General features: G+C 40.3%; 2 protein-coding genes across 3 annotated transcripts in view; both read right to left on the bottom strand.

Annotated features, from left to right (window-relative positions):
- Positions 1-3,025, bottom strand: part of LOC127446882 (exportin-4-like) — a 69,495-nt gene extending 66,470 nt beyond the window's left edge. Inside the window, exon 1 of the mRNA XM_051708187.1 lies at positions 2,942-3,025. Within this exon, the coding sequence (XP_051564147.1) occupies positions 2,942-3,007 (66 nt within the window). The 5' untranslated portion in view covers positions 3,008-3,025. The remainder of the gene's footprint in view (positions 1-2,941) is intronic.
- A 1,513-nt stretch (positions 3,026-4,538) lies between these two features.
- The window catches only part of LOC127446881 (serine/threonine-protein kinase LATS2-like), a 44,366-nt gene continuing 21,197 nt past the window's right edge, over positions 4,539-27,707 (bottom strand). For both annotated transcript variants that reach the window (XM_051708185.1, XM_051708186.1), the window contains exons 4-9: positions 12,055-12,187; positions 10,400-11,928; positions 9,362-9,944; positions 8,870-9,052; positions 8,662-8,768; positions 4,539-8,495 (exon numbers count right to left, since the gene is read on the bottom strand). In XM_051708185.1, the coding sequence (XP_051564145.1) occupies positions 7,965-8,495; positions 8,662-8,768; positions 8,870-9,052; positions 9,362-9,944; positions 10,400-11,928; positions 12,055-12,187 (3,066 nt within the window). In that variant the 3' untranslated portion in view covers positions 4,539-7,964. The remainder of the gene's footprint in view (positions 8,496-8,661; positions 8,769-8,869; positions 9,053-9,361; positions 9,945-10,399; positions 11,929-12,054; positions 12,188-27,707) is intronic.

The following is a 27,707-nucleotide window of genomic DNA, read 5'->3' as shown; positions in this document are numbered from 1 at the left end:
CTAAATGTCATACTACAGGGCTCCAGACTGCGACTAAAATGGTCGTAAGTGCAACAAAAAATAATGCAACTATCATTTTAAATCTAGTCGCCATTGGCACATTTGTGTGCGTTCATATGCAGTTTTGTCAGATATCATCTTGTGAGTTATTAAATTACATCTTTAAAGTGTGCACCAGTGTCTCTTCTGGCACTTTTCATGCTTTCTGTTGAGATGAGCACGCTACACACAACAACAAACACAGCGCAAGCCATGATGTCGGATTCGCAAACAAATTACTCTTTTGAGCTGGGTTTTTTTTTTATGAATATGGCGAAAAGATCCACAAAACATGTTTGAATTCAGGAGCCCAGGTTAACAGTTTAAATCAGAGTCACTTTCTCAGCGAATCATACAGTGAATTAGCCGTCAGCGAGTTCACAACAAGAAGCAAACGGGAGTGCAGACTTTTCAGAGTCCCCGGTGTATTTTGAGCTTGTTTATAATTGTCTAAATCCATTTTTTATTTTTCTAGGAATTAAACTCAATCACACTGCATATGGGATTTAATTCTATCTCAGATTTGAAGATTTTGCACCCACATGCAGAACCTCCAAGACAAATTGCATTTTGTTTTATTTAGTTCTGCCCTTATGAAGCTATTTGACAACAGATATTTACATAAATTCCACATGAAAAAATAACTGAATTTACACAAATGATCTTTTTCAAATGTTCACATCTCCTTGGTTCTTAATAATTGTTTTTGTTTCTTTGATGATCAATTCAGTCTTTTTTTTCAGTCTGAAGCCCTGTATTGGTAAATGCATTAATCAAGTTAAAGAAAAATGAACGTGTTAAACATTTTTAATTAATCGCACATTAACACCTTAATACCAAAAGCTCTATTATAATTAAATCGCAGCCTTTTGCAGTTTAATAAGCACATTAAGCCATTTAGCAAACTGCTTATCCATAGGTGTGAAGCTGTCGTCAAAAACATACTACAAACTCAAAGCACTTCACTCATTTTTCAGCTAAAATAAAAGCTAAATTTAACTAGTATAATATGTATATTCAATTTATCAATAATAATATTAATAATAATATATCAATAATAATGACATTATATTTAAGCAAGATCTCTTAAACAAGAGTGAGTTTGTACTTAATAAAAATTTTCATCAATGATTTCATCAATAATGTGAAGCTATGCTGTGCAGTACTTTATTTGACAAAAAATAATGCAATGGTATGTTAAAAAGTAATTACAATTCATTTCATTAGACAGTTTTTTTGATGATAAAATTTAATTAAACTTTAAAACTATAATAAAAAATAATAAAACAGAAAACAAGGAATTTGGGGAAAAATAAAACAGAATTTGGAAGAAAAAAAAACTGATTCCATAGGCCCCTAGTAATTTAATAAATGAAGCCTATATGGCAATGGCACTTTTTTAAGATGGAATCCAATGGGGGGGGGGATAACAAGATATAACAAAACCTCCACTCCTAAAATCCTCCAACACAATTTGTTAAGTCAGAAACAGATCTTGTAGGTTAAAAGATTACAGTGTTACAAAACGGTCATTTCCGGCCTGGAAAAATAACTGACTACAGAGGGAATTTATTTTTACTTGTAGACATTGATTCAAATGTAAAAGGCCTCAATTTTTTTCCCTTTTTAATGAAGAGGTGAGCAAATTATCTAAAAGCATTCTATACATTATTTCTACAGATAACTCTATTAAGATTATTTCAATTTTAATAAACAATGTGAAAACTATTTAAGTGAACAACACAAGCAATATGTACCAATGTCAGACGACATATCATCTGCAACTAACAAAGTGAAAACAGCTAGGCTTTTTGCCTCAGCAATTGTGTACATCTCATTTGCTCTAATACAACTGTACTGTGCTGTATAGGCAACAGCTTAATGTCCTACATCAGCATTAGAACAGGCATCAGCCATCCTGCACTTTAAATATTAGCATTGGCTATTGTAAAACTTAGTTTATATTGGTTAGACCACTAAATGTGTTCATATGGGAAATTAAGATCCTAACACTGGAGATTCACAGACAACCAGAGCTAATCTGACTCACCAAATAAAATGCGACCGGAAAACACGGAGTTAAGGATCAAGAAGGAAATAATAATGAGGCCAATAACTCGTTGTTTTCAGTCTTAAAGCCTTATATGAAGCACTTTTGAAAAGTGTTTTGAGTTATAATCCATGCAACAACTTTACAAGCCTGCTCAATACAGCATTTCATGTTATTCGGTCGTCAAAGTCATTCAGTCACAATGAAAGCATTTAGGATACCCCCAAAATGTTGTCTAGGCAGGTAACCAGGTTGAGACACAGCCAATATGTTTACACTTCAGTGAATTTCACAGACCATCATCATCATCACACTACAAACGTCCTGCTCTCAACTTTCAGCTAGCTCGCCATTTAACCATTAGCCAGTCGACTCTTATAACGGAAGAACTGAAGAATCAGATCAAAGATATAAACCAAACTTAAAGGTTTTCGCCCGTTTCTGGTTCCCTGAAGTCTTGTAAAAACATGTGCTTGAGCAAACACGCGCGAACGCGGATGATTCAACAGCGTGTGTAACTACAGCAGCTGATGGAGAAACTTCAACTCATCCAGCGTTCTTTTACAAGGCTGGATGATTAAACTAGGCCTCTGAGACACAACCTGAGCTACCAATGATCATTAACCACAGACACTGTCACACGTGTAGTGATTTAAGGGATAGGTGATGAAAAAGATGATGAAGGTGATGGTGGCTGTTCGGGATGGAGTGAGTCGAGCACTGCGCCACGCACCGCGCTTATCGACACTTTTCCCGTTAACGGATGAAGAGCGAGACACCCTCAGAGCAAATCCCCCCAACAGTGTGAACAGCAGACAACCAGACACATGAAAACAGTGGCGAATTGCTCACCATTAAAACTTTGGCAGCGCTTTCCAGCTGTGAAATCACTTCTGGTGCACCGACCGCCGCCATCATGGTCGTTCTTCAGTGACGCGCGAGGCACTGCATTCTGGGATTAAGCAGCGCTTCAGGCCGATGAGTTCATGGGCACTTTTGGCTCTAATGCCCCCTTAAAAGTTATGTAATACATTATATGGTTTGAATATAATTAATGTTTTGCCCCATTTTTCCTTTACATTTGTATTCATTTACAAGTTATTGTTTTACAATACAATTTGGTTAGGCCTTTAATTTAAAGGTGCACTCAGTAATTTTTCCTCATTAAAAAAAGTTTTACTCCTAAAGAAATGAATAGTAATTCTGAAACATATGTATAAAATCATAACCACTCATATGAGATGAAGACTTCAGTCATACCATTGACCATATAAAAGCTGTTTTATTTTACATGGCGAGGGTCCCCTCAGGGAGGGTCACCATGTTAGGATCACATGACCAGCCAAATACCACTGGTTTTTTATGTTTACATAGGATGACCAGACGTCCCAATAAAACCGGGACAGTTCTGATTTTACAAACCAATCAGCCGGGATGCCTTTTAATTAGTCTTAGCTACTGTTTGATTTCTTAAAATAAGCGATTAAAAATAATCATGGCTACGCTATGCGCTTTTTCTGTCATGAGAAAACGACAGAGAATAACGAAAGAATCGCGCTTTCACATAATTTGATTTCAAAGGGGTAATTTTCTCCGTGCAGCTCCCTAAGTTAAATTTATTTCACCTTCGCCCCATCCCACTGCTGCTATCCCAGCAAAAATCGAGGAGGACTGGGTGTTATGTTAACAGCAGTGCACATTACAGGTGAAGTTAATCAAATGTAAAAATAAAATACACCCCTTCCTAATACATATGCTCCAAAATTTGAACTCAGCACTTTTGTCCCTCATAGCAGAATTCACACACACTTGTGAATTACATTTTCTCAGTTAGTTATGTAACGTTAGAATGCATCATGTCTTAATTTAATTAATTTAGTAGTTGATCATTTATTTGGTTGTTTATTCTAGCCAACATATGTATACAGTATAAAGGTTTAGATCATTATTTTTTACAAACCTTTTTTACTATAAATTCTCCCCTGCCCATTAGATAGCAAAATGCACGAAGAATGCAAATTGCCAAAAACAAAAGAATAATCTGAAAGTGAAAGTGGAGATTGATAGTAAAAATTACTTAAATGATTGGTTTGTTTCTCACCCACACTTATCATATTGCTTCTGACAATATGGATTTAACCACTGTAGTCATATGGGTTACTTTTATGCTGCGTTTATGTTGTTTTTGGAGCGTCAAAGTTTTAGACTCCATTCACTTCCATTGTATGGACCTACAGAGCTGAAATATTCTTCTAAAAATCTTTCTAAGTGTTAGTTCACCCAAAAATGAAAATACTCTCATCATTTACTCACCCTCATGCCATCCCAGATGTGTATGAATTTCTGTCTTTCATGGTTCCTCTCAAACTATATAACACACTTACTGAAAGAGCAAGACACCTTGGTACAACCACACACCACCACCTCATTCAATAATACTCAGAACAAGTGGATGATTTGTTTAATTTAATTTAGACATACATTTACATGTGAGGACAGTGAAAGCATTTCTTATACATTTTCAATTCATACACATAAAGAGATATAAATCCAAATGCATTCTGTCTGTAATACCGTAGACATGTAGGGGTTCAAAAGTTAGCTCGGAAAAGAGAAACAATAAGAATTGAGGATACAAAAAATATGTATATCTGTATAAATATATGTTCAATAGTAACAGTATTGTATAATACATTTAGAAGATTACAAATGTCAAAAAGTCCCAAGTTCCCAACCCATTCATCTGTTAAAATACAAAAACATAAAAAAAATAAAATAAAAAAATCCAATCATCACACAACTCTAAATACAGTCAAAGATTGTCAGTCAACACTTTCAAAAGTAAAACACAAGAGAATCCATCCTAAGCACATCACACACATTACATTCAAACCTTAAACCTGACTCCTGAAAGCTAATGCTTTTTCACTGAGTGGTCCATTCTGATGAATATGGGTTAGCAAAACCTCTGCCACACTTGCTGTCACACTCCACTGAGCTCAATCAATCAACAATCAAAGGCATGATACCAATTTAAGTTTTATGGCACACACATAAGTTGTCTCCTTAATATGTTTGTTAAAATTTCACTTAGCTTTTAAGGAGGGATCGTTCTGGCACACACATTATATATAAAAACACAAAATGGTTTCATTGACTGTTGTTTTAAAGCTTTTCAGTCAGTGGTCGTAAGGGATAATTTAACAAAACTGACTTGACATCTTAATTTGGTCTAAGGCAAGCACATAATGACATGATTGTCAGTCAGCTCGAGATTATAATTAATACAGAGAACATTTTGTGCAGTGACCCACAATCACAACAAATTATTAGATAACAGATATTAACAATATTAAATGGACATAATCGCAGAAATTCAAAACAACTGCCACAGTCTTATCACTAAGCAAACCATGCATAATATGCGTTTTAATATCCCTCCTACCCAGACATCCACATAAACCTCCTTCAGTCTCAATGACAAGCATTCATTCTTGCTTTTTTTTCTTTCTCAAGCTAGCCCTCCAAAAACACCTTCTCTCTTACAGTCAGGACCGGCCTGAGAGCAAGAAGAGGTATTTCCACCTCCTCTTGAAATACTGACCAGCACATGGTGGACACCCACACATTCATTAGAAGGCATACGGTTTACTTACACCAGACCAATCACACTGACAATCAATTCCACACTTAATACACAGAGAGAATGAAAGTATGATGATAATGTTCTTTATATTGTAATAATAAGCAGCATTGGGTCATGAAACTATACTGAAAATATATAAATCAATATAATATATACTTTTACATAGCATAATTCAGTTTTAAAATTATAAAGGCTATTTGTTGTATTTAGAAAATTATATAATGTATTTTCTGTATTGCACATAGTCATACTATCAGATACGTTTGCCTTTTCTTTTGCCGCTTTTTTCACGGTTTTCTAAAGAGTTCCTACAACTGCCTCAAAAGTATTCTTTACATTCAGTCATAGACTGTCTTGTTATAACACTGTGCAGTGAGTGATCACACATTGAGATGGTGCAGCAGCCTTGATGTTAACATTTTTTTCACAAGTGTTCAGTTAAATTTGTTGAGTTCACTGATGGTGACAGACAAAATTACATCTAGTGAGGATGAACACACACAACAAAAACAACCCACCCTGACTTAAGATCTTATGAAACTGAATGCAATTAAGATGTTTTAAGAAAAAGGTAAAGAATAAAGCCAGAGAAAGAGTTAAACAATAAGAGGCATTTAAAGATGTTATGCTATTGTACTGTTTCTCAGTTAGGTTTAAGTTAAAAATAAAAAACTATAAGGTTATGGCATTGCTTCAGATTGCCAGCTGCATGCCCATTATGTCTATGGCAGTCTAAGAAAGCAAAACTCGAAAAACAGTGCATGATTTTTGTGTTAGATATACATGAAAGCCACAGATGACAGAACTGGAAACAGTTTTGTAATAAAAGCTTTTCAACAAATTCAATCATGCCAGGCAAAATAAGTGTCAAATTCAAATCTTAGTTGAATAAAGCAATATTTTGGCAACTAAACTAACACACTTAAGTATATTCAAATGTTTGAATACTGCAACATATCATGACATGGTTATATTCACAAATGTTACCTCGCAGAATGTTGCTAAGTGAGCAGAAACAGGAATTAGGTCACTTTTACTCTTAAATTTCATATTCAACATTACAATCAGATTTTTATGGCATTCATGCTTCCTTATGTTTCATCACGCAGTTATTCAGCTCAAGTAATAGTTGCTGAAATATTTAACAGATGTTACGGTCAAACCTTTAATAATGAGTTTTTAAGATCCCATGTTCATGAAGTGCTGGCTGTACATATAGAACATTTTGTGTCCATATTTGTCACTTTTTAGAGCACCATTTAACCTGATGAGGCATGAAATATAAAAGTATAACTGTGTAATATTTACAAAATACTGTGATTAGTGTATTTAACTGCCAAATTTAGCATGATCTTTTGGATTGACTTAGCACGTAACATATATAAAGAAGTGACTTTGTCTCAGTCCATCATGTTGGATCTCCAAAAACCATGATTCTTTACGGTGTCACTTTGAGGCACTTGGTGGCACCACAAAATGTTCTCAAACTTTACATTTTTGTTTTGTTTTTGACAAATCAGCTGAGATCCCATATCTGAAAATTTGTCTATTGATTTCCAAACATTAGAAAATATATATTTGACAGCATGTTTCTGCATTGGTTTTATGAGTAATTAAAAATAATAGTCAATAAACCTCCACAGCAGTGACTGACAACGTTTTTGCATGTTGTGGGATTGCACTGTGGAGGAGAATTATGCTGCATCTGTCTGCTCTATGACATCATTTCCTAATCACAACCTAACCACCATTATCCTCTCTTCTGTTCCCTCACCATGGCCTCTCTGGTTTTCGGAATGGCTGTGTTAGCATCACCATATAAAATGTAACACTGGGGTATTTTCACCCAAAGGAATAAAGGAATGGGGCTCCATTGACAGATCACACTAAATACAAGAGTAGAGTGGTTTGACTGACAAACCACAGAGCAGCAGCTACACATCTCTTAATTTATCAATCACACCAACATCCCCTGGACTATATCTTGCTTTATATCTTGCGCACTTCCTTGGTCCCAGGTCAGAGCTTCAGTCAGGCAAAGGATACTGCATAATGATTTTGGAGGAATAAAAACATTTCACATGGAACTTGGTGCACTCCATTTCTGTTGTTTTCCATGTCCCTGAAGAGAAAGTAGGGCTTATAGGAAGGGTAGGAGATGCAGCGTGTTAACTGGTAAGGCCCTGTATGGGTAAAGGCAGAGCAGCATGAACACTCACTTTAACAGTCTCACACATAAACTGGCTCACACCCTTCCCCTTGTTCTTCCTCTTCACGAATCTCTTCCTCCTCCAACTCAGACTTCAAGCTATTTGCCCCACCACTGCAGAACAGGTCTTGTGTCATCTCAAGGGGCTTGGGATAACGGAATGGACAGCCATTATCATCAAAAAACCTGCGGAAAGTGAACTCGTAGAAGGCATGCTCAGGGTGTTTGCCATGAGGAGAACAAAGAGTGTCCCAAGTGCGGGTACTGTCCCCACTATCGCTCCAGGCTCCTGGACCTCCCTCCTCCTCCACAGGATCAAAGTTGGATGTATCCATGGGGTGGGCGATCTTGGGTCGGTAGGGGGCAGGCTGTGTACGAAGATTGCTGGAAAAATCCATCTCAGAAAAGAATGGGTGAGCTTTTATCTCTCCAGCCCCGTTGCCCCCTAAACGCTCTTCAGCTGAGCAGCAGAGCCGACCAATGATGTCAACTGCCTCAGGGCTCAGCTTCACTTGTGGAGGCACCTGAAGAGTGTTCTCCCAGTTTATCACCTGTGGAGGTGACATCATTTTAAACAATTTCAGCAATGCTTCTTCTTTGTTAAACAATTTCACAATTCCACAACCATAACATTAAGTGATAATATCAAAGACAACCCTTTTACATCAATACAAACTGCTTACGGTAACCCTTTGAAGGTGCATGTATTTTTCTTACCTTAAGCTGCGTCTCTGTTGGGGTTGGAGCAAGAAAGGGGGGTTGGCCAACCAGCATCTCAAACAAGATTACTCCTACACTCCACCAGTCACACAGCTGTGTATAGCCTGCATATTAAAAAGTATCACACTTAACAGGCGGAGAGATCTATAGACTCTAAATAATAAATAACATATTATAAACAGGTCTCTTTAAGGCAAAGTCTTACCTTTGCGCAGAAGCACCTCAGGGGCGATATAGTTAGGAGTGCCCACCAGAGAGTGTGCCAGGCAACGCTGGTGCTGTCGAGTCGCCCGCTGTTCCAAAGTCATCAGGCGGTCACCACAACGGCAGTTAGACACATCATCCCAAAAGTCACTTGGTTCCATACTATCCTGCCGGATATGGTTACCTATTCATGCAGTGCAGAAGCGAAATATAGCCAATCAATTAATTAAAAATCTTCAAGGGGCTAGAGTGAACTGAATGATCATAGAAAAAAGCAGTTAAGGTCTTGTTTAGTCTTTAAACTAAAGCCTGGGACAGATTTAAGAAATTAGCCTGGGTGTGTTTAAAATTCATTAATCAGCAAACAATGCAGACATCAAATAACTGCTTCTGCAGTTGCTATAGTTTTGGTAAACATTACAGTAGTATTTACTGTACGCAAAATAACATTTTTCAAAAGTGATGATCATCACATTGTCTTCATTATTTGTACCTTTTTGGTAATACTTTGAGTTGTGAGTCCAACGGAACCCAGTACACAGACCAAAGTCAGTCAGTTTGATGTGTCCATCCAGGTCAATGAGAATGTTGTCTGGCTTGATATCTCTGTGAATGAAGCCCATTTTGTGCACACTCTCAATAGCTAGCGTCAGTTCTGCCACATAGAACCTGGCTAAGGGCTCTGGGAAAACCCCCATCCGGATCAGCAGGCTCATCATATCTCCTCCAGGAATGTAATCCATGACAAAGTACAGGCTATCTCGGTCCTGGAATGAGTAGTACAACCTGACTACCCACTCATTGTCGGCTTCTGCCAAGATGTCCCGTTCTGCTTTCACATGGGCTACTTGGTTCCGGTTCAAAACATCTTTCTTTCGTAGAGTCTTCATGGCATAGAGAGCTCCTGTGTCCACTTTGCGTGTAAGACACACCTCACCAAAGGCCCCAATGCCAAGCGTCTTGATTTTGACGAACATAGATTTGTCCATCTTGGCACGTCGTAGTCGATTATAATTGGATTCCTTCTGGTACAGCATCTTCCTCATCTGTTCCTGCTCTACCTCTGATAGGCCAGCCTGATGGAAAAAAGAGATAGAGGAGGGTTGTTTGATTAGATAACAGTAACGATAATATACATACACACTTCAGAAATTACACTTGGGTGAAAATATTCTTGCATAAATCAAATAACTAAAAAATGACTACATTTCATAATGATACAATTGCCTGAAATTAAACTCGAGAAGTGGTTAAAGGAATAGTTCAGCAAAAAATGAAAATTCTGTCATCAATCATTTACTCGTTTACAATGGTTTCTGCTTTAACCTCACGGAAGCGAAAACGCAAGTTCTTTCATGAACACGTAAACAGAGCTTCTCTCATGCACTCACGAACACGCAAAAAAGAGCCATGGCAAAAGTCAAGATTTTCACTGTAAAATAACTTACATTTCAAGTTGTTTCACATCAAACCTGTTGACACAACATTCATTTTTAGGTGAACTATTCCTTTAAAGTCCAGCACTGCTCACCTTGGACATCTCTTGCTCCAGCTGCATCCTGCGATTGAGTTTCTGCTGGTAGGTCTTCATCACATTCTCCACATGCTGCTCCATGTAGAACTTGAAAGCGAAGGGAGAGTAACTCTTGATTCGTGACTCCCTCTTCTCTTCATCTCGGGCATTCTTTCGCACAGGCACCGGTGAGGTCTGGATCTGCTTCTTATCTTTCACAGTCTTCTCTCCTTTGCCTGCCTTCACTTTGTCTTTGGAGACAGGTTCCTCCTGCTTTCCTGCTGAGGCACTCTGGGCAGTTATACTTGTAGCAATGACATCTGGAAGTCCACCCATGGCTCCAGACTCAAGCGATGCAGGCTCAGGTCCAGATCCAGGAAGTAACAGTGTTTTGGGGTAAGGTGGAGGAGGGCAGCGGTGTTCTTGGTTAGGCTCCAAGGTAAAAGTCTCATCTGGCATATAACCATGAGACTCAGCTGCTTCTTGGGCTTGTGCACTTAGCCAGCCAGGGTGGCACGGCCCCACTGCCGTCTTTGGCTCGGGCCTCATGACCCGTATACTCTTAACAGGTGGCTGGATTGGTGGAGATGTCACTGCAGTGATTGTGTTAGGTGGGCCCAAAGATGCCTCCTGCTTGCCAGCAACACTTGCTGTTGGAGGCAACGCCTGCCTCACAGTGACCTTTTGGTGGTTGTTGAAAGAATTGGTTCTACTTGGGACACGTACCTCCCCTCTAAAGGGCCCCTGTGGCTGCCTAGCTGGAGGAGCCCCATCAGGAACTTGGGCACCTGGCCAGTGATGCTCATACAGGTCAAGGTTCAGACTAGCCCTGGAAGGAGTGAGAAGACCTTGAGGAACATCTGAGAATTCAGCACCTATTGCTGCTGTGGCCACACCAGAGGGACGTGGCATCATGTGAACCTGGTGTGAGGTGGGGCTGGCCTGGCGTGGGTGCGAATGTGGTGCCAGATATAAGTTGGGAGTGTAGCCACCACCATTTTGGCCCATTGCTCCTTTGCTTGGCATAGTAACATAGTTGTCTGGTGAGAGTGAAGGCATCTTATTCTGGAAGGAAGCACTCCGTTTGATTCCATAGCTGGAAGGTTCCATCATATGAGGCCTATAGTCATAATGAGGGCCAGGTCCTCCCGTAGGCTGTGACTGAAGTTGCATGGGTGGTCCAGGCACACTGTAGCCCATCATGGACTGGTCCATCCCACCTGGGTAGCCTTTTTGCTGGGCTGGACTAGCAGTATACATAGGGTTCCCCGGGTTATTTTGAGCAGCCATGCCTGTGGAGTAGGCACCCATACTGGCAGGACGACCCATTGGGTTTCCCATGGCAGGACCCTGTGAAGAGTTGGCAGACGACATGTAGTTCATAACAGGTGGTCCACCCATGAATGCTCGAGCCATCTCACCATCAGCCCCATAACTAGCTCCTTCATATAGTGGTGCCCCCATTTGGTGATATGGGGCCATGGCAGCTTCCCCTGTACCCTCCATTGCTGATCTGTGGTCCATCAAATTTTGCATACCACCTTTTCCTATAGGGTAAGGAAAAGTTCATAAATAATAGTAATAGTAAATAATTCATCATAAATTACATGCATATCTGTATAGCCATCTTAAAATGTATAGTGGTGTATTTCTGGGTGTAAATATGCACATACCTGGTGAAGTCTGTTTGATGACACGTACAATCTGTTCATTGTGTGGATCCAGGTAACCCATTTTACTTATGTACTCCAATGCTGCCTCAATGTTACGGCTGCCAGTCTGTTTCAGGGCACGCACTGCCATTTCCTGTTTCAGAAATCAAAAGTGAGAACTCAAAATACAGGCATCATATAATTTGTTTTCAAAAGGCCTTTGTCATTATGCACCAATGAAACACTCGAGACACTCATTTAAATAGACACTCAAGATGATCCAATACTATTTGTTAAAACTTGGGATCGTTTCAGTATCAGATAGATATTAGCAGTGAGTACAGTTCTCTGCTAATTTAACTTTCCCTAGTACTGAAAATTACAGATAAGATTATATACAGTGGATTCAGAAAGTATTCAGACCCCTTAATTTTTTTCACATTTTGTTATGTTGCAGCCTTATGCTAAAATGCTTTAAATTATTTTTTTTTCACATCAGTCTACACTCCATACCCCATAATGACAAAGCAAAAAACAGATTTTTGATAACTTTGCAAATTAAAAAGAAAAAAACTGAAATTTCATTAAGGAGAAAGTTTATAAGATAATAACATTATCACTATGTGAAAAAGAGCATATCAGATCATATATTGGAGAGCAGTGAACATCTGCTGTAGCCTTGATTGCCAATGAATTCTGTTAAGCCAAATGTTTGAGGCATGAACCAGTGTGAAAATTAACTGAAGCACTATGATGAGGAACTGATGCAAGACTGATTTCCAGTGGAGCTGAAATGTTCTCAAAAATGTCCTCTGACATCCACAATGAATTTATTTTTAAGATGCAAGTTTAAAAACGAACCTATGTACTTTTCATTCCAAAGTTTCCTTTTACATAAAGGCCATGTTCTAGACTAGTTTAATTTAATTTATTTTCTTGAGCCACATTAGCTTCCTTCCTGTTGAGGAATATATGTCTACGTGACTTGACTTTTTGTGTGCATGCAAAATTTGATGCGATCATACCATACCACATTGGTTATAGAAAAGGGTATTCGTGAACCTCCTCAATTATTTACATAAACACATACATGTGTAAATATTACCATAAAGATAAAGCAAGATGGTGCCATGGATGGCTGCTTCGGTGTGGAGCTCTCTAGTGTTTTTGTTACTTTTGTATGTTTGTCATGTTTTTTTGTCACTCTTTCCCGATAAGTTTCACCAGGGAAGAACTGCTGAATATTCGGCAGAGCTTACCTGATAATTTTTTGCCTGTGTTTGATTATTCAGATGTTTTGTTAGATAACTTAGTTGGAGGTGCAGTGGTGCTCTACAAGCAATTCAACAGAAACAAGCGAGGGAAACACACCGGCGCAATTGTGAAGCTCTGTCAACGTAGCTTTAGCCATCATGTCCGCTCCCTCACCAACAAAACGGACAAACTGTCTCTGTTCACTCAAACAAATAAGGACTTTTCTGCTCTGTGTTTCACAGAAACCTTGCTGAATGAAGCCATCCCGGACAGCAAGTTTCATCTGCCGGGCTTCCAGCTGTACAGAGCGGATGGCACTGCGGAATCATCAGGGAAAGCAAGAGGTGGCGGGACATGCTTTTACATCAAGGAAAGTTGGTGTACAGATGTAACAGCATTGAAGAAGCATTCTTCATCAACTGAAAGCATTTCTACTTGCCGCAGAAGTTTTCCTAGTTTATTCTGGTGAGCGTTTACATCCCGCCACAAGCATGCGTGAACGCAGCACTGCAACAGATGGCTGATCACATCACAGACACAGAGCAACAACACCCGGACTCATTTATTATTATTCTTGGGGATTTTAACAAAGCTAACCTCACACAAAAACTTCCCAAATACAAACAACACACCACATAACCCACCGGAGACAGAAATATGCTGGACCACTGCTACATCACTGTAAAGGATGGATATTGCTCTGTCCCACATGCAGCTTTAGGACTCTCTGATCACTGTCTGGTTCATCATCTCCCAACCTACAAGCAGAAACTAAAATCAGCTAAGCCTGTAGTAAGGAATGTAAAGAGATGGCTCAATGAAGCAGAGCTAGAACTACAAGCCTGCTTTGACTGCACTGATTGGAGTGTTTTTGAAGCTGCATTCACATACCTGGACGAGCTCACAGATACTGTGACATCATATATCAGTTTCTGTGAGGATATGTGCATCCTTACAAGGACTTTTTTATCATTCAATAATGATAAACCATGGTTTTCAGCAAAGCTCAGACATCTTCGTCATGTCAAAGAGGATGCTTACAGAAGTGGGGATAAAATCATGTACAACCAGGCCAGAAATACACTAAGGTGATTAGAGAAGCTAAAAGAAACAATGATCCTGCATCTGGAGAGGCCTGAAGGACATCAAGTACAATACACCACCCCTTACTCTGTAGAGAATCAATAAATGGCTAATGACCTGAATGTGTTTTACTGCATGTTTGAAAAGCCCAGTCTCACACCCCTCCCCCACTCTGATCTTCACTACACACACCCACATACACCTCCTTCAACCCCCCTCCTGCTACTCAACCTGCACTTATGGTCTGTGAGGAGGATGTGTGCCGGGTCTTAAAGAAACAGAAGCTTCAGGCCCAGAGGGTGTTTCACCTGCCTGTCTGAAAGTCTGCGCTGACCAACTGACCCCCATCATCACATAGATCTTAAATAGACCACTGGAGCAGTGTGAAGTTCCCTACTGCTTCAAATGCTCCACCATCATTCTGGTCTCCCAAAAAAACAAAATCACAGGACTTAATGACTACAGACCTATCGCTCTCACATCTGTGGTCAAAGTCATTTGAGAGACTGGTTTTGGCCTACCTGAAGGACATCACTGGCCTCTGCTAGACCCCTTCACTTTGCTTACCGAGCAAACAGGTCTGTGGATGATGCTGTCAACATGGGACTGCATTATACCCTGCAACACCTCGACAGACCTGGGACTCATGCAAGGATTCTATTTGTGGACTTCAGTTCAGCCTTCAATACCATCATGCCTGATCTTCTCACACTCAAACTGACCCAGCTCTCCGTGCCCAATCTGTCGATGGATCATCAGCTTTCTGACAGCTAGGCAGCAGCTAGTGAGACTGGGGAATCTCACATCCAGGACCCTTACTGTTAGCACTGGTGCTCCTCAGGGATGCGTTCTCTTTCCACTGCTCTTCTCCCTGTACATGAATGATGCACTGCAAAGGACCCCTCTGTCAAGCTCCTGAAGTTTACAGATGACACCACGGTCATTAGCCTCATCCGCGATGGTACAGATGGGAGGTTGAACAACTGGCTGTCTGGTGCGGTGACAACAACCTTGAGCTGAACACGCTCAAAACAGTGGAGATGATAGTGGACTTCAGGAGAAATCCCCCTGCACTTCAACCTGCCACAGGTGCTGCTGACACAGTTCTACTCGGCTGTCACTGTGTCTGTCCTGTGTGCATCTATAACTGTCTGGTTTGGTTCAGCCACCAAATCAGACAGAAGGAAACTACAACGGACAGTCAGGACTGCTGAGAGGATTACTGGTGTCCCCATGCCCACCCTCTGATATATCAGTCGGCCGATATTAGCCTTTCACTGGCGTATTTGTTTACCGATATGCGCAGATATGAAAGCTTTTTTCAGAACATATAATGCAGAAAACAATGCTTTAGAATTGGCGTCATAACGTAGTTTGTCCAGCAGAGCGCACTCTGACTCCACTGTTTACAGAGCTGACTCTGAACTGACAGTGGCTCTGCAGAAAGAGCGGAGTTAAGCGGTGCAGTGTTAAGCAGTGTCTTCTCGGTAAGTTGCTAACTAGTTTGTGAAATACATACTGGAAAGTTAATAAACAATGACCCCATCATTTTCCCTTTTAAACATAACTAATATAACGTTAATCCTGTCCCTGACAACCATGTTACTCATGTCTGTTTGCTGTTAGCCAGCTACAGTTTGTCAGTGCAGTCAGTAATGTAGCAGATTGAAAGGTAAACATCAGAGCATCTTTTTGCAGTTGAATATTGAAGTGTCTGTTGAATATTGATTTCACGCTACGTTGTTACCTAGTTGGTGAGACGCAATGCGGGAAAGTAAATAAACAACATCCATCTTTTACTCTCCGTTACAATAAGCTTATAGCTAACTAGCTAATCACGTAGCTACTTTCATTGCTTGTCAGCTGATTGGAAGCTAATGTATAAACATGTATTCACCAAACTGTTTTGTTCAGGATTCACAGTTTGGTACCCCCTTCAACCGAATAATTCCAGTCATTGCAAATACAAAATTTAATATTTAAAAGTCTGGTTTTCCACCGTTGAATGTTTCCCTGAACGTGTATAGCAAAATATGGTGCAACACCGCTGCCGCTGTTTAATTCTTGACTCGACAGGTGTAAATGCTTGTTGTTTTACAACCTGCCCTCAACTGACTGGCAGTATTAAAATAGTCAGCATTTGACTGATACTAAACTGTACTACTGATGTTTATTTAGCTATTTATTTTATTTTTATTTATTCTTTATTTTAATGGTCAGCATTTGACTGATACTAAACAGTACTGATGTTTATTTAGCTATATATTTTATTTTTATTTATTCTTTATTTTCTCAGCGTTCATTTCTAAAATTTGTTGACAATGTATAATAATAATATGTCAAATATTATTTGATAAAAATATTTAAGAAAGCAGCATTCTGAGTACCTTTGCATAGTCATATTGTTGTAAAGTCGGTGAACAATCCACATAGAAAAGTTCTGTTTTCATTCAAGCTCAAAAATTAACTATATCAGCTACCATATCGGTAATAGGTGAATTTTTCCCCTCTCAAATCGGTATCAGTCTCAAAAATCCCATATCGGTGGGGCTCTACTACAAAGCACTGAGCTCCAGGACATCCAGGCACAAGAACAGTTTTTACCCTTAGGCCATTTTCCACATGAACAATTAAACTGCCTTCAGAACTCCCCATAGTGCAGAAATGTAAATAAATATCTCATGTACATATATAAATTCATTCAAATTTAATTCAATAACTGTACATACCCCTACCTTGCGCATATATTACCACTTACACATGTACATACACCATTCTATGTTATATGTCCTATTATTTGTATGTCTATTTATACTCTTAGCTTGTTTTATATTCTGTGTCTCAATGTAATGTTCTGTGTGCACTTGTTTCTCCTATCATCAAAAAAAATTCCTTGTGTACGTGAGAACACTTGGCAATAAAGCTCATTCTAATTGTGATATGCACACATGGACATGCATGTAAATATAATCCAAACATGCAAACACACTGCACACACAGCAGATAAAGTTTAAGACTACATTCCCTGCAGCTGCTTCCTCTGCAAGTTAAGCACAACCTCTTGCCTGTGCCAGACCTCCAATGTATGACAAGGGCAAAACACACTATGACCTTGGCACTCTTGATCAATCATAACAATATTAATGCATTGAGAGACAACTGCCAACACCTGTGTATTTGAGAGTAATACTCAACAACATAACACATTCATTTTTTGCCTATTTGTTTAGAGGCTGAATATTTTTAAAGAAAATCTAGTAGAGTTATACACCTAAGTGGATCTCCACTGATTACCCACCACACAACAACTCTATTCATGGCAGAGACCTACAGATTTATCTTAAGATTTCCTTGTCACATTTGGCTGCAGTGATTAAAAATAAAACCACTCAGACATGTACAGTCTTCTGCTAGAAGAGACCCACACCTATATGAGGAAATCCCCCTGAATGGCATATGACCTCATTCAGAAGACATTCCGCCCAAACCAAATTCTACAGCACAGCAAGCTCAGTGTCTTACACTGCCTCCAGTGGCCACCCGTGATACTACAACAAGCATGCCATGGAAAAAGAGAAAACAAGGGGGTAATAAGTGCCTCATTCAGCACATACTTGTGCTTTTGGTCTGCTCTGAATTCAGATGACAGCATCTAGGTAAATAATATTAAAATAAATAACTGTGAAAAAGCTAGAGAAATAAACACAAGTAAACTTGCCATTTCAGCGTGTTGTTTAGATTGCACTGGCAGAGACTAAATGTTGAAAAATTTAATGGGCCCAAGCATAGCAGCCGTGGGCACACAGCACACAGTGCCTCATCCACACACATTTTACACATTCCCTGAGTGCTAGTTACTGTGCATCTGTGTGTACAGCCATCAGTTTGTCCAAAGGCTTATATGAACAGAAGTGCCATATAAGAGGAAAACAACAATTATTACTAGGGATGTGCAAAACTACAGTGCATTCAGAAAGTATTCAGACCCCTACATTTTTTTCACATTTTGTTATATTGCCGCCTTATGCGAAGTTTATAATAATAATAAAATTAACACTATGTGAAAAAGAGCATATCAGAACATATATTGGAGTGCAGTGAACATCTGCTGTAGCCTTGACTGCCAATTAATTCTGTTAAACCAAATGTTTGAGGCATGAGCCAGTCTGAAAAGTAACCGAAGCACTCTGATGAGGAACTGATACAAGACTAATCTGCAATGAAGTTGAAATGTCCTAAAAAATGTCCTCTGACAGGGAGTCACGTGACGCCATGCGAGGATCAGACGTGTGAACGGCAAGCTCTACACACTTTGCTAGTTTTAATACTTTTCATGACATAAACTGGTGAGATTCGATACACTCTGTTACATAACTGTTCTAGGAGGACAATATGTCAAAGAATTCAAAATCCTCGGACTCTGGAGACATTAAAAGACACTTACATGCTCAAGCTGACACACCAGAGCAGGCCGCGGGCCCGGGAGTCAATTTGGTCGGAGAGATAAGGGAAATGTGGCAAGAGATGTTGAACATGTTTGCAATGCTGACGGAGGTCGTTGCTGACTTGGAGGATCTTGCTGTGATACGTCGATCAATCACTGCCTTGGAGGTGAAATTCACTGATATGGTTACAAGAGTTGGGGCTGTTGAGAAATGGATCGATTATCTGGAGTCATCGGAGAGGGAATTATCTGCTAATCTGCTAGCAACCAAGGTGGATTTGGAGTGTGTCTGGGAGAAGTTGGAGGACAGGGAAAACCACAGCCAGCAGAATAACGTCCGTATCGTTGGAATTCCTAAGGGAAGAAGGACAGGATATGGTGAAATTCCTAGATGGGTTCTTTTTGAGTCTGCTCGACATAGCAGGCCATAAGCTGGAAATCAAGCAAGCTCACAGAGTTCCGGTTTGGTGATCTGTGGAAGGAGACAGGCCCCGATCAATTCTGGCCAAATTTCTGAGATCATCCAATAAAGATCTTGTGATACGTGAGGTGAGGGGTAAAGGAAGGCTTTCTTGGAAGCACCACAGCATTTTTTTGGTCCCAGACTTTGCGAACTTGACGAGAGAAACATGATCGATTCAAGGAATGCAAGAAACTTTTACATCAATGGAAGATCGCTTTTGCTCTAATATTTCTGGCCAAATTGAGAATAGATGCTAAGGATGGCTGTAAAACCTTCACATGCCCACAGCAAGCGATGTCCTTCATAAAGTCAATGGAGTAAGTCACCTTGTGGTACTCACGTTGCAGCCAAGTGGACCGGCTCACTGAACATTTGCTTGACTGTTTGAAGATTCTGCGTGCTCTTTTTGTACTGGTTCCGCCTAGCAGCTTGAGTTTATTTTGTAGAGCAACACACCTTCGGGATGGTTTTGTGGATGAATCTACACGGTATTTGTGCTTAGTCCACCTATCAGCTGGAGTTTATTTTGTGGAGTATTTCTGGCTAAATCATGGGAATAAGTCATTTGCTTGCACTCATGTACTTGTGCTTTTGGTCCTCTCTGCATTCAAATGACAGCATATTTAAATGCTTAAAAAATTCACATCGATTTACACTCCATACCCTATAATGACAAAGCAAAAACCAGATTTTTGATAACTATGCAAATTTATTATAAAGAAAAAAACTTAGTGACTCCAGCCAGGCTTCCTAAGCAACCAAATTGGCCCGGTTACTAGGGAGGGTAGAGTCACATGGGGTAACTTCCTCGTGGTCGCTATAATGTGGTTCGTTCTCAGTGGGGCGCGTGGTGAGTTGATCGTGAAGCCTCCACACATGCTATGTCTTCGTGGCAGTGTGCTCAACAAGCCACGTGATAATATGCGCGGGTTGACAGTATCAGATGTGGAGGCAACTGGGATTCGTCCTCCGCCATCCGGATTGAGGCGAATCACTACGCGACCACGAGGACTTAAAAGCACATTGGGAATTGGGCATTCCAAATTAGGAAAAAAAAAAACCCAAAAACTTAAATATCACATTGACATAAGTATTCAGACCTTTTGCTTTGACACTTGAAATTTAGCTCAGGTGCATCCCATTTCTCTGGATCATCTTTGAGATGTTTCTACACTTTGACTGGAGACCACCTGTGGCAAATTCAAGTGATTGGACATGATTTGGAAAGGCACACACCTGTCTATATAAGGTGCCACAGCTGAAAATGCATATCAGAGCAAAAACCAAGTCATGAGGTCAAAGGAACTGCCTTCCAGAGCTCAGAGACAGGATTGTGTCGAGGCACAGATCTGGGCAAGGCTACAAAAAAAATTTCGGCAGCACTGAAGGTTCCCAAGAGCACAGTGGCCTCCACAATTCTTAAATGGAAGAAGTTTGGAAAAGCAGGACTCTTCCTAGGCTAGCCGCCCAACCAAACTGAGCAATCGTGGGAGAAGGGCCTTGGTAAGAGAGGTGACCAAGAACCCGATGGTCACTCTGGTTGAGCTCCAGAGATCATGTGTGGAGATGGGAGAAACTTGCAGAAGGACAACCATCACTGCAACACTCCACCGATCTGGGCTTTATGGCAGAGTGGCCAGACAGAAGACTCTCCTCAGTGCAAGACACATGAAAGCCCACCTGGAATTTGCAAAAAAGCACCTAAAGAACTCAGACTGTGAGGCTTTTTAAATTGCAATTAGTGTCTGTGTATAAATAGTCAATGAGTTTGTTAGCTCTCAAGTGGATGCACTGAGCAGGCTAGATACTGAGCCATGGGGAACAGAAAAGAACTGTCAAAAGACCTGCGTAACAAGGTAATGGAAATTTATTAAGATGGAAAAGGATATAAAAAGATATCCAAAGCCTTGAAAATGCCAGTCAGTACTGTTCAATCACTTATTAAGAAGTGGAAAATTCGGGGATCTCTTGATACCAAGCCAAGGTCAGGTACACCAAGAAAGATTTCAGCCACAACTGCCAGAAGAATTGTTCAGGATACAAAGAAAAACCCACAGGTAACCTCAGCAGAAATACAGGCTGCTCTGGAAAAAGACGGTGTGGTTGTTTCAAGGTGCACCATACCACGATACTTGAACAAATATGAGCTGCATTGCTGAGTTGCCAGAAAGAAGCCTTTACTGCGCCAATGCCACAAAAAAGCCTGGTTACAATATGCCCGACAACACCTTGACACGCCTCACAGCTTCTGGCACACTGAAATTTGGTGTGACGAGACCAAAATAGAGCTTTGGAGAGGGGTCAACAAGGCCTATAGTGAAAAGAATACCATCCCCACTGTGAAGTATGGTGGTGGCTCACTGATGTTTTGGGGGGGGGGTGAGCTCTAAAGGCACAGGGAATCTTGTGACAATTGATGGCAAGATGAATGCAGCATGTTATCAGAAAATACTGGCAGACAAATTTCGTGCAGACAAATTTCTTCTGCACGAAAGCTGCGCATGGGATGCTCTTGGACTTTCCAGCATGACAATGACCCTAAGCACAAGGCCAAGTTGACCCTCCAGTGGTTACAGCAGAAAAAGGTGAAGGTTCTGGAGTGGCCATCACAGTCTCCTGACCTTAATATCATTGAGCCACTCTGGGGAGATCTCAAATGTGCGGTTCATGCAAGACGACCAAAGACTTTGTATGACCTGGAGGCATTTTTTAAGACGAATGGGCAGCTATACTACCTGCAAGAATTTGGGGCCTCGTAGACAACTATTACAAAAGAATGCACGCTGTCATTGATGCTAAAGGGAGCAATACACAGTATTAAGAACCAAGTGTATGCAGACTTTTGAACAGGGGTCATTTCTTTTTTTCTTTGTTGCCATGTTTTGTTTTATGATCGTGTCATTCTGTTATAACCTACAGTTGAATATGAATCCCATAAGAAATAAAAGAAATGTGTTTTGCCTGCTCACTCATGTTTTCTTTAAAAATAATACATATATTACCAATTCTCCAAGGGTATGCAAACTTTTGAGCACAACTGTGCACAGAACCAACGTTTAACCCCCACTACCACCCCTCCCAATCCCCAACCCCACCCGACCCTCAACAAACACCCCTGTGGTCACACATGAGCACATACACACACACAAAAAAAACACACATTAATAACTACACCTCTCTCTCCACTACTCCACCCTAAGAGCCCTCCAAGAACGGTAAATATTTGCCCCATTTCCCAACAAACAAATCCAAATTCCCCAGTCTTCTAGATGACCCTTCTTCGAAAGCCACCACCCTTCCCATCTCCGAGCACCACTCCTGAAATGGGGGTGCCCCAGCCGACTTCCATCCCCTTAAAATGACTTGTCTGGCGAACATAACACTGGTTAATACCCAATTTTTTAAGTGTTTATTCCCAATATTGATGACCGCCCCATTGCCTAAAATACAGAGTCTGGGGCAAAATGAAATTTGAGTGCCCAATACGTAACACACAAAATTCTGAACCTTCAACCAAAATTCTTGGATCTTAACACACCACCAAAAAACATGGGTTGTCTCTCCATCTTCTGATTGGCATCGCCAGCAGGTGGGTGTGTCTTTAAGACCAAGCCTATACAATCTAGAGGGGGTCCAATAGAATCGATGTAAAATTCATTTTTTTCTTTTTAATAAATTTGCAAAGTTATCAAAAACTCTTGTTTTTGCTTTGTCATTATGGGGTATGGAGTGTAGATAAAAAAAATGATTCAAAGCATTTTAGCATAAGGCTGCAACATAACAAAATGTGAAAAAATTAAGGGGTCTGAATACTTTTTGATTGAACTGCACATATATTCAAAATCGATTAGTTGGTGAGTGTAAAGTTCTCAGTCACAAGGGGAAAAGGAGGACGCAGGAGTCGACGTTGCAGACCACGTAAGTTTGCTTTTATAATCAGGTTTCCAGTCAAACTTTTAACTTTTCAGAATCACTTTAGTTTACACTCATCAGCTTCAGTGATAATAGTCAACATAAACTCAAAGATTAAGACAACAGCTTTGCAGCGTTCAGCTTCTCGTAACATTGGGTGTGCATGTGACTGGGATTCTCTCTCCCGGTCTGTCGTTCTGCCGGCCTTTTAAAGCCCGTCTCCGCCGTCACTGAAATGAGACACAGGTGTTTAATACCAACAATCACCAGGCACCACGCATAAGTGAGAACGCAACTGTACTAGGATCCGCACTTGTTCAGGAAGTAAAATGACTAGCACATGCGTTTTACACTCGTGCAACATAAGTGGCAGGGGAACACTAGCAGGGCTGCAAATGCATTGCTCGCAACCAGCCGGCTCCTCAAAAAAACCTGTTTGCGAGCAGCAGACGTGGCTCCTAAACGTGCACATCTGCTGAATTACAGCATGCGATGCACAGTGGCGCAAGTGTCATTCACTCTGTGGCGCATAATGGAACAAAATGAATATAATAAACATTTTAAAAATATAGCAAAGTTGTGTTCTCCATGTACATTGCACACTTGAAATGATGCCAGATGTACGTAAATGTGCCGGGGTTCGATAAAATCATAAGTGAGTCTGAAACGAGACCAATGCTTCAGGGGGCGCCTGGAACAATAGCACCTGGATTCAGACTGTAGCAAACGTGCCCCTTAATGAAAACCACCTTAAGCTGATTTCATGTTCACCAGACCACAATCATATGTGTTTCTTAGAGAGCAATGACACAGGATGCATGTGTTCAAAAAAAGCTGGACGGAGCACAACGGAATGGAACAGAATGCAAGGTTCGAGACGCATTTTTAGAAGTTGAACTATATTTAACGACTCGCCATGTTAAAAAATTATAATAATGGTGCAAAATGTATATATATATATATATATATATATATACAAAAAAAAGTTCAAAGATGCTACGCAATGGCCAAAGATGTTCATCTGTATGTGTATGACTGTAGCTGTGGTGCATTTAAGAGGATGCTGTAAAGACGTAACTTCTCAGAGAATGATATATCATGCAAACTGTCTAACAGCTAAAGCACAGTATGTCAGCTACTAATTAAAGCATTGCTACAAAAACAATAAATCCTAAATAAATACAAATAAAACTAGTCCACCTTAGTATTCCACTATTCTGATTAGCTGACTAGTGACTCATCCTTAATTATTACAGGCAAATTACATACACATATTCAGGCACTACAGTCTGTCCTGTACAAAGCACAGTGAGAAAGCACACAGGAAATACTCCAAACACAAGCTGTCTGTCTACAATCATTGCTCTCAGAAGTGCTGGGTTTGTCTGTTGCATTCCATCACTGTCCACTCCAAGGGTGTGTGCCTTCTCGTCCCCCTTAGTGATTTGAAGGCGCCACTCTCACTCTCTCTCTCTCTTTCACACACACAACACCACAACATGGACTTCAGTCTGGTTTAGGGAAGGGCTGAGTCTGGTTTGGCCCTGGGTCAGAGTTTTAGCCCTGAACTCCACTGTCATGGTGACAGAAGTTCAGGACATTCCACAATCCAGGAAGCATGAATTCCAGCAATGTGGATATCTATGCTTTGATCTCCCTTTAAATTTTCCCTCCTCCTCCCCACTTTATTTTGAGATCTTTCTGTTCTAATTTGTCTTCAACATTCAAACTGGTTGTTCCCAAAATATCCCATTTGTATTTACACTCTTGTCATGATGGACATCACCACAAACCACAATGCAACACCAGACATTCAATTGCTGACTGTGGGGATAAGTACCCATGCAAAAACACAAACATTTCTTTCTCTTTTTTTCAAACTCTGACTTAAAAAGTAAACAATATTTTCCTGACTGAAGTAACATAACTATATTCAGCCACTGTTCAAAAAGCCATGTTTTTGAGCTTCCACTTTGACCCAAATTCTGAAACACATTCCACCGTCGGATATGGAAATGAAAGCCATATGGAGGACTTTGAAATATAGAAGCGGATGGACGTGCAGAGGAAGAACGTTTTCTCTAGACTGTTGATGTATTTCCTACTTAAACATGAAGTTGAGGTGGGACTTACTGAACGGATTGTGCCCTTTTTTTTTTTTTTTTTTTTTTTTAAATAGCCAAGAGGCTATTTGCAATGCCGGGCATTGCAGTGCCTGGCAAAGCCACACATACACACACATACCCCTGCTGCTTCTCACGCCGAAGCTGGTGCTTGGCCGGGGAAACTAAGAAGCGATCTCAATACAGAATCCGACCGCTTTTCCACTGACTTGAGAACCGAACGATGATCTAACTGACAGCATTAATCCATAACCAGTCCACAAACAAGCACAGCATATCACAGTCTTTGCTTACAGTGAGGCTGGAGCTGTTACGCAAGTCAATGCAGAAGAACGAGAAACAAGCAAATAAAAGTTCACAATATATCAATGTTTTGAGTCACAATACATTAAACAAAGCATTAAGAACACTTACTTGTGCTGTACACCCCAAGAAACCTCAGACAAATGCCTGCATTAAACATATGAATAAACTCCAGCAACTTTCCTCGCATCCAGCTCCCCCATTGGCACAAACATTCAGAAGTGATCCCTATGCCCTATTCCATTCTAAGACAATTGCGCTGCACTGTGAGAGCTTTAGATGGCTGAAAGGTGATAGAGGTCATTTAGAACTCACTATTTAAATGATTCTTATAGGCAATTCTGTTTGGAATGACCCTAAAGCATGGATTAGATTTGAAGCGCCCTGCGAATGCATCATCAGGGCAGGTTAGAACATAGCTATGTGTGGTGATCAGATGTAGGGGGAGGGTGTGTACTCATTCTAAAAAGCATTTGATTGGAAAAAGTTTCTCAAGCATCAGGAAAGAAAAAAATCAATTGATGGGATAACCTGGTCATTCAGTACATTCTGGTACTCAGCTGACTTAATTTTATTGCCGCATAACGTTGCTGAGACTAGACCTGACCAATTGAAGCAACCCCAGATCATAACACTGCCTACAGAGGCTTGTACAGTGGGCACTATGCATGACGGGTGCATGCGCTTCCCTTCTTAAGGCCGTTTCACACGGGACGCGGCAAGCGCAAGTGTCTAGTACATTTTCAATGAGAGGCATGCAGAAAGCGGCAAATCGCAGGTGGTTTTGCTAGCGGTGTGCAGGCGTCGCGCAAGTGGTGCTCATACACCCAAAATCCTGCCATTTTCACGTGCAAGGCTCTTCGCGGCAGGCGCTGCGAGAGATAAAAATATTTTATCTTCTTCTGAGAGGCTGCGGCAGCCGCGTCTGGCTTAGCCAATAAGTGAATGCTTTATTCACAGCCAATCACACAAAATTTCAACTGAACAACTAATGATTTCATATAACTACTATATGAACTATATACACAGTTAAAGAAATAATGTGAGCTCAGTTTAAAATCTGTTTTGTCCAACTACACCTAAATTTTACAACAGAGTATTGCCACGGCACTTTTCAATCAGGTGAAGTAAAATAGGTGCAGAATATTTCTCTCACATACACTGCAAGTCTGCTGCTGCTGTTGGTGTGCGTGTAGGTAACTTCGTGAGTCCTTGTTAATTGTAACTACGGCAACAGCCGCCCCTGAAATCGTGACACTAGCACAAGTAGCCTTACTAACAAGTGGCTTTCTTTTGGCCACACAGCTGTTTAGTCACAATCCTGTAAGTTCTTGTTGTATTGTGCATGTGGAAATGCTCTTACTTTCACTAATAAACATAGCCGTGAGTTCTACTGTCGATTTTTTATGATGTGACTTCAAGCATTTTAGTGATCTCTGATGATGATTATTCAAGATTTTTTCTACCGCGAAGCTGACAGTTCACCACTATCCTTCCAGGTTTTAATAATGCGTTGGACAGTTCTTAACCCAATTCTAGTGAAATTCAGCATTCTCCTTAGTTGTTTTCTTTGCTTGATGCAGGCCAATAATTTGCCCCTTCTGAAACACAGTAACATCTTTTCCACGACCACAGGACGTCTTCTGACATTGGCTGTTTAAGAAATGAGAAGCTACACACTGCATCAGTTAGGGTTATAAGAATTGTTACCAGCTGAAACATATTAATATCTGCAATAATGATCCAATCATAGGCTCTTAAGTATCTGCTTATTTAAATCCAAATGCCCAAATATTAAAAAAACATTTTTGATTTATTGTGCTTTTTCATTCAGCCACATAATTTTAACATTGAATGCAAGCAGTCTACATTTGTTAAGTCTGTTTGAAGTCTCACTTTTGCTTACCCAGCCACAGTATTGTCACAATGAATGCGTGAAATCATAATTTGAAGTCCATTTGTTATTAAAGCACTGAATTCAGCAGAAACTGCAGCATTTTCTTCATATGTTGAAGTGACATTTATTTTTTATTTCTTTACAAAGTACTATTGCTGCTAACGTGGCAAGATATAAAAAACTATTCAAAAATTT

This window comes from Myxocyprinus asiaticus, chromosome 10, assembly GCF_019703515.2.
Source record: "Myxocyprinus asiaticus isolate MX2 ecotype Aquarium Trade chromosome 10, UBuf_Myxa_2, whole genome shotgun sequence".
NCBI lineage: Eukaryota > Metazoa > Chordata > Actinopteri > Cypriniformes > Catostomidae > Myxocyprinus > Myxocyprinus asiaticus.
Note: the sequence above shows the minus strand (reverse complement) of the source record. Positions and strands in the feature narration are given on the sequence as shown.